The sequence below is a fragment of the Scyliorhinus torazame genome, chromosome 3 (assembly GCF_047496885.1).
Source record: "Scyliorhinus torazame isolate Kashiwa2021f chromosome 3, sScyTor2.1, whole genome shotgun sequence".
In the NCBI taxonomy this organism is placed as follows: domain Eukaryota; kingdom Metazoa; phylum Chordata; class Chondrichthyes; order Carcharhiniformes; family Scyliorhinidae; genus Scyliorhinus; species Scyliorhinus torazame.
The window spans coordinates 259788918-259801229 of record NC_092709.1 but is presented as its reverse complement, the minus strand read 5'-3'; the positions used below and the strand labels follow the sequence as shown (position 1 = coordinate 259801229).

The window sequence follows — 12312 nt, the reverse complement described above, 5'->3', positions numbered from 1 at the left end:
GGTCTGCAGGTTTGCATCCATGGAGCCCAGGGGGTTGGCAAACCCTGTCTGTGACAGTGCGACGCCGGCTCGCACATGGCCACTGGCGCCGATGCCCTCAGCGATGGCCTGCAGAGACTGGGCCATGACCTGCTGAGACTGGGCAATGGCCTGCTGAGACTGGGCCATGGCCTGCTGAGACTGGGCTATGGCCTGCTGAGACTGGGCTATGGTGTTGAGTGCCTCTGCCATCTGGCGCTGGCACTAACTCATGGCCTCCTGTGAGAGGGCAGCCATGTCCTGGGCCACAGACGCCGCCTGCACGGAAAGCCCCAGGCCTCGCAAACCGTTCCCCATGTCTGACACCGTCGCACCCATTGCCTCCACCGCGGACTCCACCCGTGCGGTGTCGGCCTGGGTGGCACGCATGTCCGGCACCACTCCCAGCTCCTGGATGCGGGTGGACTCCTCCACCTGCGACTGCAGCCGCCGCAAGCCGCCCGTCACCCTCTTCACTCGTCTCCGGGTCGGTGGTTGCATCGGATCTATGTGTGGGTGTGGTAACTCCAGGAACCCGGGATCCATCTGGGCGGCAGATGTTCGCTTGGGATGGGCTGCCCTCCGACCGCCCGGCCCCTCTGCTGCTGCTACCTCCACCTGCTGTACCGGGACGGCTGTGTTGTGCGCACCAGTGAGTGTACCAGACGCCTCATCACTAAAGTGCCCAACCGAGGTGAGTGTTTCTGCGATGGTGGAGGGTGTTGGTGACAGCAGTGGCGTTGTGTTGTGCTCTTCGTCCCACTCTGAGTCCATGGCACTTTGGGGTGGGGGTTCGTCTCCACCCATCCACTCTGAGTCACTGTCCGGTATTACGTCTTCCTGGGTAGTGCTGTCCCGGGTAGGGGTGTCCTGGGCAGTGCTGTCCTGGGTAGGGGTGTCCTGGGTAGTGGTGTCCTGGGTAGTGGTGTCCTGGGTAATGGTGATCTGGGTAATGGTGTCCTGTGTAGTGGTGTCCTGGGTAGTGGTGTCCTGGCTTGGATGTGACAGGGGGCTGTGGCTGCCCCCCTCGTCGCTGAGTGGCACACGCCTGCATCGTCGCTCCCGCACGTGACGGGGGTGTCGTCTCCCTGTTGCTCCAGGTCTCTCCATCTCCCATGGTGTGCGAGGGGCATCCTGCGGGCGTCGCATGCCGGAGGGTCCGGGTCTCTCCATCTCCGGTGGCCTCCGAGGGGCATCCTGCAGGCGGTCTGCATCTGCGGGGATGGGTGCCTCGACGTTTGCTCCTGCGATACACAATGAAGCATGCATGGTTAGACACGCAGGCAGTGATCAGGTGATATGGGGGAGGAAGGATTTGGGGGAGGGGGGATATGGGGACGGGCTGTCGGTGGCTCACTTGCTAGTATGCCCCCGACCTCTGCATCAGCAACCTCCCGGTCGTCAGGTCCGCCAGCCAGTTCCAGGGCCCTTCCCTCGTGTTCGGTCAGTGGCCTCTCATCAGCGGGGCCTCCTCCAGTCCTCACATGCTCCCTATTGTTGTGTGCGCGCTTCTTCTGTGGCGGGGGGGTGGGTGGGGGTGGTGGCAGGGGTAAAAGGCAACAGTGTTAGGCAGGTATATGAATGCACGCCATCGGTTGCGCGTGCATTGCAGAGGTTAAAGTTAGGGCAGGATTCACTTGGGGATATGGGGGATATGAGGGAGGGGGGATATGGGGGAGGGGGGATATGGGGAGGGGGGATATGGGGGAGGGGGGTATATGGCGGAGGGGGGATATGGCGGAGGGGGGATATGGCGGAGGGGGGATATGGTGGAGGGGGATTATGGGGGAGGGGGGATATGGGGCAGGGGAGATATGGGGCAGGGGGGATATGGGGAGGGGGGATATGGGGGAGGGGGGTATGGGGAGGGTGGATATGGGGAGGGGAGATATGGAGGAGGGGGATAGGGGTTGGGGGGATATGGGGAGTGCGGGATATGGGGAGGGGGCTTATGGGGGAGGGGGGATATGGGGGAGGGGGGATATGGGGGAGGGGGGATATGGGGAGGCACACCCTGCCTGCTCTGACGAGGTCGTTCACCTTCTTGTGGAACTGGGTGCCTGTCCGTGGTGTCAGGACTGCAGCGGTGACGTCCTCTGCCACCTCCCTCCACAGATGCCGGCTGTGGCGTGGGGCAACTCTGCGGCCGTGCCCGGGGTACAGGGCGTCCCTCCTCTGCTCCACTGCGTCCAGGAGCGCCTCCACATCCCGTGACTGGAACCTCGGGGCTGAGCGGCGGCCAGCCATCCAGTTGGGTGTTCCTGTCGGGTGTTCCGGTCGGGTGGGGGGGAGCAGCGCGGCCTTATGAGCCGTCACGCCGTGCGGCGTGTATGACGCTGCACAGCATGAACCACGTGCGCAAGCCCGGAAACCGCCACGTCGCTGCTAGCCCATTTCGGGCTGGAGACTTTTGAACCATTTTTCCGGCGTGACGCAAGTCAGATTTGCGCCGTTTTTTGCGCCGATCGGCGGACTTTGCGCCGATAACGGAGAATTTCGCTCCTGACCTGTGCCCTGCAGATGGTGGGTAGGCTTTGGAGAGTCTGGCGGTGAGTTACTTGTCGCAGGATACCCAGCCTCTGACCTGCTCTAGTAGTCACAGCATTTATATGGCGAGGCTAGTTCAGTTTCTGGTAAATAGTAACCCCAAAGATGTTGATAGAGGGAATTCAGCAATGGTAGTTCCATTGAATGTCAAGGGGTGATCTCTGAATTCTCCCTTCTTTGAGATGGTCATTGCCTGGTACTTCTGTGACACAAATGTTCCTTGCTGTCTCTCCAGCTATGCCTAAATATTGTTCAGGTGCTGCTGAATATGGACATGAACAGCCTCAGTATCTGAGTAGTTGCAAATGGTATAGAATCATAGAATTTACAGTGCAGAAGGAGGCCATTCAGCCCATCGAGTCTGCACCGGCCCTTGGAAAGAGCACCCTACTGAAGCCCACGCCTCCACCCTATCCCCATAACCCAGCAACCCCACCTAATGTTTTTGGACACTAAGGGCAATTTATCATGGCCATTCCACCTAACCTGCACATCTTTGGACTGTGGAAGGAAACCGGAGCACCCGGAGCAAACCCATGCAGACACGGGGAGAACGTGCAGACTCCGCACAGAGAGTGACCCAAACCAGGAATCAAACCTGGGACCCTGGAGCTGTGAAGCAACTGTGCTAATCTCTATGCTGCCTTGCTGCCCATTTGTGCAGAACATTGTGTAATTGTCAGCAAACATGCCCATTTCTGATGAAACAACAGAAACTGGTTGGGACTAGGGCACTACAAATGAGGAATCCCTGCAGTGATGTCCTGGAACGGAGATAGTTGATCTCAAACAAATACACCCATCTCTGTGCCAGGTATGACTCCAACCAGTAGAGAGTTCTCTCCCTGATTTCCATTGAGTCCAGTTTTGTTAGGGCTCCTTTATGCTACATTCAGTCAAATGCTGCCTTGGTATCAAGGGCAGTCGCTCTCACATCATGGGCGGGATTCTCCCACCCCCCGCCGAGTCAGAGAATCGCCGGGGGTGGCGTGAGGCCCGCCCCCACCGGCAGCGTATTCTCCGGCGCCGGGATCTTGGCGAGGCGGAAATCAATCAGTGTGGGTCGGCGGCTGCTGGCGGTGACCCCCTCGCGGCGATTCTCCGGCCCGCGATGGGCCGAGTGGCCGCCCATTTTCGGCGGGTCACGCCGGCGTAAATCACAACAGGTCCTTACTGGTGGGATCTGGCTCCACGGGCGGCCTGCAGTGTCCTCGGGGGGGACGAGGGGGGGATCTGGACCCGGGGGGGGGTGTCTCCACGGTTGCCTGGCTCGCGGTCAGGGCCCACCGATCCACGGGCGGGCCTGTGCTGTGGGGGCACTCTTTCCCTCCGCACTGGCCGCTGTCAACCTCCGCCATGGCCAGTGCAGAGAAGAACCCCCTGCGCATGCGCTGGGATGACGCCAGCACACGCTGGCGCTCTCGCGCATGCGTCAACTCACGCCGGCCGGCGGAGGCCGTTCGGCATGACACCAAGCCCTTCCCCGCCGGCTAGTGCGGCGCCAAACACTCCGGCGCCGGACTAGCCCCTGAAGGTGCAGAGGATTCCGCACTTTCGGGGTGGCCAAACGTCGGAGTGGTTCACGCCACTCCTCGGTGCCGGAGTGGCCCGCCCCACCGGTTCGCGGAGAATCCCGCCGTATGTCTTGAGCTCAGAGCTTTTGTCCGTTTTGGATCTAGGCTGTAATGAGGTCAGGAGCTGATTAGCATTGGCGGAACCCAAACTGAATGTCAGTGAGAAGTTATTGCTGAGTAAATGTCACTTGATAGCACAGTTGATGCCCCTTCCATTACTTTACTGATGATTGTGAGTAGCCTGATTGAGTGCTAATTGGCCAGTTTGGGTTTGTCCTGCTTTTTGTGCACCGAACTTTGCAATTTTCCACATTGCCGGGTAAATGTCAGTGTTGTAGCTGTACGGGGGAGCAGCTTGGTTAAGGCTACGACTAGTTTTGGAGCACAAGTCTATTATTGATGAAATATTGTTAGGGCCCATAGCCTTTGCAGTATACAGTACCTTCAGTCATTTCTTGATATCACATGGAGTGAATTGTATTGGCTGAAGTTTGGCATCTGTGATGCTGGGGACTTCAAGAAGAACCCAAAATGGATCATCCACTCAGCCTTTCTGGCTAAAAATGGTTGCAAATGCTTCAGCTTTGTCCTTTGCACTGATGTGCTGGGCTCTCCCATCATGAAGATAGATACATCTGTGCAAAGATTTCAATTCTTTGGCATTTTGTGGGACAGGTACTTCCCTAATGGCTTTAACTTTGTCTTCCTTGGGTGTAGGCCTTTTTTTGTCAACCAGATAGCCTCAGTAGGTTATGTCACTCACCTGGAAAACATACTATTCTCTTTTAAGATCTACCTTTGCTTTTGAAAATTGCTGCTGGACCTCATTTAGGTTTGCTAGGTGCTCCTGCTCTGTAGTCCCTGTAATCAGAACATCACCCAGGTACACTGCCGCCTTGAGTACCCCTGAGCATATTCTTCATGACGCTCTGAAATATGGCGTATGCCACAAGACCCCGCAGGGCAGGTGAGTATACTCATGTGGACCTTTATGGATGGTAACTGTGATGTATTTATGGGAGATTTTGTCTAGTTCGAGCTGGAGGTAGATGTGGCTCATGTCTGGTTTTGTGAAAGTCTGGCCGGCTGTGAGTTTGGAGTATAAGTCCTCTATTCATGGTATAGGTACCTGTCCAATTTTGAGACACGGCTGACTGCAAGTTGATAATCCCCACAGAGGCGGACTGATTTACCGGGTTTAAAGATAGGAACAACGGGTGCGGCTCACTCCACAATTTGTATGGGCTTAATTATCCCTATCCCTCCAGAAGCCCAAGCTCAATTTCTACTTTCTCTAACAGTGCTGGCCTTGGCTTCTTGCCTGGGTAATACGTGTATTGCTGAGTCTGGCAGCATTGTTTTCGACAGTAGTCAATTAGCCGGCACTTGTATTCCTCCGGAGTGGTTTCTCTGGTATACTTGGAGTTATTACATGATTTCCTCGACTGCCAGTGAGGCCATGTGGAGTTTTGAATAGGCAATGGGTGGCTCCCATAGGCACCATCATCTGAACTATGGACTTTCCTGTGCGAGGCTCCTCTGCCAACCTGAGGATGCCATTGTCAGGTGTTCCTTGTAGTTCTTCAGTCCGTTTCTCCATATTCTCCAGGGGCAAGCCTATCTCAATGGCTTTTATTCAGGTCTAGATTAGACTCCACCAGTACCTTCAGTATTTATTCCACACCAATCTAGCATGTAGCATCTCAATCAGGGATGGGCCAAATTTGTAGTATTCCGCCAGTTTTCACAATCTATTGAGGAATTCAGTGAAAGGTTCCCCCAGTGTCTTCCTGGCCATATTAAAATGGCCTCTTTGGAGAAGGATTGATGGCTTTGGGTCACAGTGGTTTCACACTAGGTGTACGAGCTTGTCAAAAGCTTTTGAGTCAGGGGCCTCTGGGTGGTTTGGCTTTTTATTATGCTGAATGGATGGCACGGTAGCACAGTGGTTAGCACTGTTGCTTCACTGTTCCAGGGTCCCAGGTTCGATTCCCGTCTTGTGTCACTGTCTATGCGGAGTCTGCACACTCTCCCCGTATCTGCATGGTTTTCCTCCGGGTGCTCCAGTTTCCTCCCACAGTCCAAAGGTGTGCAGGTTAGGTGGATCGGCCATGCAGTGCCCCTTAGTGGCCAAATAAGTTAGTTGGGGTTACTGGGTTATGGGGATGGAGTGGAGGTGTGGGCTTGGGTAGGGTGCTCCTTACAAGGGTCAGTGAAGACCCAATGGGCCGAATGGCCTCCTTCTGCATTGTAAATTCTATGATTCTATGTACAGTGGGGCCCGAAAGCTGCCAGGAAGGTTATTTTCTGCTCCTCGGCTCCCACAATGTTATTAGCCTGAAAGAAATAATGCCCGTGTTATGAGCCAGGGTTTAGAGAGCCCCAAAGTGTATCATGGAGTTTACGTGACCCACAACTTTGAATAGATTGTGGTCCTACTCTGCAGGTGTGATGCAACAGAAATCTACAGTACTTTTAAATTAAAACACTGTTTATTTATGAAACCAGTTAACACTTTATAAAACCCACAGTAAACATCTTAACAACTATCCAACACCAATAAATCCCCCAAAGAATACTGTACTCTCTAAGTAACTCTTAATCTTTCCTTGCAACATCCATAAGACAAAAAAAACCTCTTTACAGAAAGATATCAGGTTTAACTTCACTACTGAGAACAGTTACCACTTTGAAATCACCAAATGAACATTTATAAACTTGCAGAGATTCATACACATCTTGCTGTGATTGCAGCTTTTCCAAATCTAAAACGAAACTAACCACACCCTGTAGCAAACAGCCTAAAGTGAAAGTAAAAGCAGACAGACAGCCCAGCTCCACCCACACTCTGACATCAATGATAAGCACCCATTTCTTAAAGGTACATCCACTACAGATGTTTTTATAAACACCCATTTCTTAAAGATACTCTCACATGACACCTGTGCTCTGCATATTGGGCCCAGTCTTCTCCATTAATACCATGCAGCTGGCGTTTACTGAAAAAAAGAATTTTGCGTTATTTACCGGAGAGCTGTTTGTTTCACTCTGAAGACTGCTCAGGAATCTCGGTTTTGCTCCTCATCGCCAATGTAATAACTCCGCCAATGCCAGGCATCATATAAACTCTAGTTTATTTGGACAACAAAGAAGATCCACAGCCGCGATGTACAATGCTTGCGTCCCTACCTGGGCATCTTCGGGAATGCTGGTCCGGGTCTGGGCTGTGCGTTTTAAATTCCCGCCAAATAGTTCCTATTTGCCGAGCCTCCACCCGCTCAAAAGGGGAACTCATATTCCATGAAACTCACCGGAAAATCTAACAACGATCCCCCGTGGCTTTCGTAGTGATCAGCACAAACAACATGCAAAACGTTGTCAGACGGATTAGAATGGGTATCCCTAACAAAATAAACCGATATCACTAATGCTAGGATTTTCTGTCCCTGCCGTGATAGAACCCCGCCACAGAATATTTGGTACCCCGCCAAATGTCCATCAACTAATGGTGGGATCGGATGATTCTGGCAGTGGACAGGGCTGGAAAATCTCACCCTTAGTGTAAGACAATTAGTAAATATAGCAGGGGCTGGATTCTCCGTTTCAGGGACTATGTCCCAACGCGTCGTGAAAAAGGCACAAATTCACAGCCTTGGAGGGGGCTAGCAGGCAGCTGTCATGGAGCTCACAGCTCCAGCTGCTGATATGGCCCCACGCACTTCCGGGTCAGAGGCTGCAGCATGGCGGTGGGCTCTAGCGGCCGTGGCATGCTCCATGGCGGACTCAGACCGCAGACCTGGACCGTGGAAATAGTGCCCCCGATCGGCCGCGCACCTGACCCAGACGTCCCACTCAAAAATACCCCAGTCCCGAATGAGGGCTCCCCTGCTCTCCGATCGGCCCGACTGCGGACTGAGTCTGCAGCCACCTCGTGAGTATCCCGAACAGCAGGACCATGAGTGGTCCACGCCGTCGGGAATTTGGCTGGTAGGGGGCGGAGAATAGCGGGGCGGGCATCAGGCAATGGCCTCTGGTGGCGGATAATCGGTGTGGCATACTTCCCGCTTTCCGGGGGGGTGGGGAATCGCTGAACCGGCGCTGGTCCCGATTTCATGCGGGAAACTGGATTCTCCACCCCATCGCCGAACACGGGTTTGGCGTGGGGTGTGCAGAATCCAGCCCCAGATCCTTAAAACCTCTAGAAGTTTTGATGATTAATCAGCCTTTGCTAATGATGGTGTCCACAGCTGCGTATTTACTGGCATCACCAAAAGGGAACATTTGTTGTTGAAAATATTTGTTCTAAAATTAACCCACAAATTGTTTTCCCTCTCTTTCAAAACAGGGCGTCACTCCAATAAAGACTGGGAATACTCCATTTAGAAAGAATACATCATTTTCTAAACCAATAATGGAAACATTCGACAGCTAATAACCTACAGCCTGGAAAATAGCCTGGCTCTCATGAACTGAATCATTTACAGTAATTCGATTAAACATATATATACTAGAAATATTGCTACTTATTTTCTTCCCCTTACCACTTTTACCTGGAACATTCTGAAACAAATAAAAATCTGTTAAAAGATTATGAATAATATTTTTCTATGTGTCTAGTGGTACTGCTGAAGAAATGAACAGTGTGTACTAGAACTTGATTCCCACCTGGCTAGTTGGCAGACATTATGGAGTAAAAGTCCCAATGTACCTGCTGCATTCATACAGTATACATTGCTGTCTTCAATTTTCTATATTAAAATTAACGTACAGAAAATGCAATGTGACTAGTCCTTGATTTTCTGATGATTAATTTTTATGGATACTTGTTTGTTTCATACCTTCACACACACTTTTCTCCTCCTTAGGGGAATAGTGGAGAACTGTTGGAAGATTTAATAGGCTGGTTATCCCCCAGTTTGAACCACGTAGAGAACACTTGTGTGGCCAACAAAATCTGGAGCAGGATTTGAACCAGGAACTTCTGACTCAGAGGCGTGGTGCTACCTACAGAGTTACAAGACCTCCGTATGAATACCAAATTGCAGGCTATGCACCACCAGTATATATATGTGGCATAGTGAACCTTTAACCTCTACTTCAATGATTTCTAATATTATGTTTGTGTCTTTCATGAAAACAAAGCACTCTTCTCCATGGGTGACTCTGCCACTGTAGCTTTGCATCCCACAACTGAATGCCATTTTTCAGAGCTTTATAGTGGTAGTGTCCTGTCTGGTTATTGGCTGTGCTGTGTTGTATGCTTACTGGTCATCCTATGTGTCAATCACTGCCTGTCTGCATCTCATTATATACATGACGATGGCACAGTAGCACAATGGTTAGCACTGCTGCCTCACAGCTCCAGGTACCCGGGTTCAATTCCCTCCTCGAGTGACTGTGTGGTGTTTGTACTTCCTCCCCGTTTCTGTGTGGGTTTCCTCCGGGTGCTCCAGTTTCCTCGCGCACAGTCCAAAGATGTGCAGGTTAGGTGGATTGGCTACGTTAAATTGCCCCTTAGTGTCCAAAGGTTAAGTGGTGTTACTGTGTTACGGGGATAGGGTGGAGGCATGGGCTTAAGTAGGGTGCTCTTTTCAAGGGTCGGTGTTGACTAGATGGGCTGAATGGCCTCCGTCTGCACTGTAAATTCTATGAGCTCTGCCCTCGGCACAACTCGGCATAACTCCATTTACAACAAGGACTGTTGCAGGTTGATTTTGAATTTCAAATCACCAATAATGCACTATTGTTAAACAAATTTAATTTTGTTTGCATGTGCCGAATGATAGTATGATTTTGCACAACAGAACTATTTTCTACAGAATTACTTCAGTGGGAAACAGCAACTGGAAATTTCCATCCCTGAGGTCAACGGACTTTTCGACGGTCCGTCAAATTGTCCATCCCTACCGCAACAATTCCCATGGCGTGGTGATGGTGGGGTGGGGGGGGGGACTGGAAAATTTACCTAGGTAGTACTCACTCTTCATTTTCTATTAGGGGTGACACTGGCAAGATAGCATTTATTGTCCATCCTTAGTTTAGCTGGGGACATTAGAATAGAAATAGACTGAAGTGCCATACATGTAGGTCAGACTTTAGAAATGTGCCAGGTAGGCTCCTTTCCTGAATGAGATTGCATAGGATTTGTAGCACAGAAACAGGCTGCCATAATATATACCAGTATATCATGGTGCAGAGACACACACACTGATGGACACACAGCAAGACTAATCAACACACACAACACCGCAGCCAATCACCAGTTAGAGCACACGCACTATATAGACAGAGGGCATCAGAGTTCCCGTTCATTCGGGATGCAGCTTCTCAGAAGGACAGAGCTCACAGCTTACAGCACAGATCTTCACCATGTGCTGAGTGCATAGACTGGTTAGGACAGGCATAGGTCTTTAGTTTAATCTAACATCGTGTTAACCCACAGTGAAAGTATGTTCAACAGTTTCTAACTTAATAAAATAAGTGTTGTACTATTTTAAGTGTTGGTGGCCTGTATGTGTTCCACGGACCCAGAGCACCCAACACAACACAGGCCAGTCAGTTTAACATAAACCTTCAACCACCTCATTTCATCTATCAGTACATAACGCTCTGTTCCTTTCTCCCGCACGTGTTTTTTTCACTTTCTGTTAAATGCATCAATGCTAGTTGCCTCAACTACTTATGGTAACAAGTTCTACATTCCCACCACTGTCTAAATGAAGAATTTCCTCTTAAATATTATATTGGATTTTTGATAACTAGCTTATTTTTATGGCCCTTTGCTTTGGTCTCCCCACAAGTGGAAGTATTTTCTGTTTGACTGCCGTATCGCTTTCAGAATTTTAAAACATTGAGCTTGTTGGGTTTATTCCAACAATCTTGTAGCTTTCATAGTCACTTAATCCCTGATGTCAGTTGACAAATTGCCAGATTTAACAAATGTAGTTTCTCAATCTGTAACCATTTGAACTCTGAGCATCCAGCAAACTAGGCCACTGACATTACCATTATGTTGCTGTGCCTCTTACGCATCAACAGTTCAAATATTATTGTTACCCATTGTTCCAAATTGTTGTTCTTTTTAATTGACTTATAGCTACAGTAAACATTCACTAGTCTTATTTGCAGCTATCAGCAGAATTCCAGATGTGCATAGCAGTAGAACTGAAATAACTTCTCAGGACATGCATTTAAGCAAATTTGACAGAAAGAAACAAGTTTGGTTCTCTCTGTGAGTCATACAAATAATTGAACTGCCAAGCACCCAGGGAGATAATTGCCTTTCAACCATTTTGTATTTAACAGTCTACATTGAACTGTAAGTTGTTCAGCCACATGCAAATGAAGTTTTACAGATTTATTTTTAGATGTAAAGTTTTCTTTTAATCATTTTATTGATTATTTCAATATGTATTGTGTTTGCTTATATAATAAATGTTGTAAATAATTTACAAAAATATTTTTGAGATTTTTTAAATGTTTCTTGTATACAAAGGAAATAAAATTGACGTCTTGCAGACTGCAAAATATTTTGCCGTTTTAATGGCAGCTGACCAGTTGAATTATTCCATCTCTCCAAATATTTAAACAAATAGCTGTGTTATTGTATTATTTGATTATTTCCTGAGTGAAGGGAAGGAAGAGAAGTCTTGTCCTTAGAATACATCAGTCAGCCAGCCCAAATCTGTGGCACAAGTTGCAATATATCCTTTGAGGCAAAATCATTTTTGAACTTAATTTAAGCAGTGAAAAATGTAATGACTGACAAAACAACTAAGCGTATTCAGTATTTCTGTGATTTTAGTTTGCAAGGATGCATTACAGTAATTAGGCATCTGGTAACTGTAATGCACTTTTTGAGCAATGTGTTTGTTTTTTCAATCTGGCATGTCAAAATGTGAACTTTATTTTCGAGTATATACATGATTACAATAATAATATTAGAATGATTACACCCTATTAAATTTATAAGCTAAGTTAGTTCATTCATACATTTTGCATATCTGTTAACACTTTCATGGTATGAAGCTAACCAGATGGCACACCATGGAGAGAAGAATGTTGAAAAGGTTGTCAGTAATATTTGCAAATAATATAAAAATCAGCAGATTTCATCCACTCATATCTGTGCATGTCTAGGGCTGATTGCTGCAGATTCTTCAACGGCCCAACT

At 49.2% G+C, this 12312-nt stretch overlaps 1 protein-coding gene across 4 annotated transcripts in view; it reads left to right on the top strand.

Moving 5' to 3' along the window:
• The window catches only part of spag8 (sperm associated antigen 8), a 76545-nt gene extending 64873 nt beyond the window's left edge, over window positions 1-11672 (top strand). For 2 of the 4 annotated variants that reach the window (XM_072497163.1, XM_072497161.1), the window contains one exon: window positions 8485-8913. In XM_072497163.1, coding sequence (XP_072353264.1) covers window positions 8485-8571 — 87 coding nt within the window. In that variant the 3' untranslated portion in view covers window positions 8572-8913. Of the gene's footprint in view, window positions 1-8484; window positions 8914-9004 lie in introns of those variants that run through there. The other 2 variants (XM_072497162.1, XM_072497160.1) reach the window with 2 other exon arrangements.
• Window positions 11673-12312: the final 640 nt, after the last annotated feature.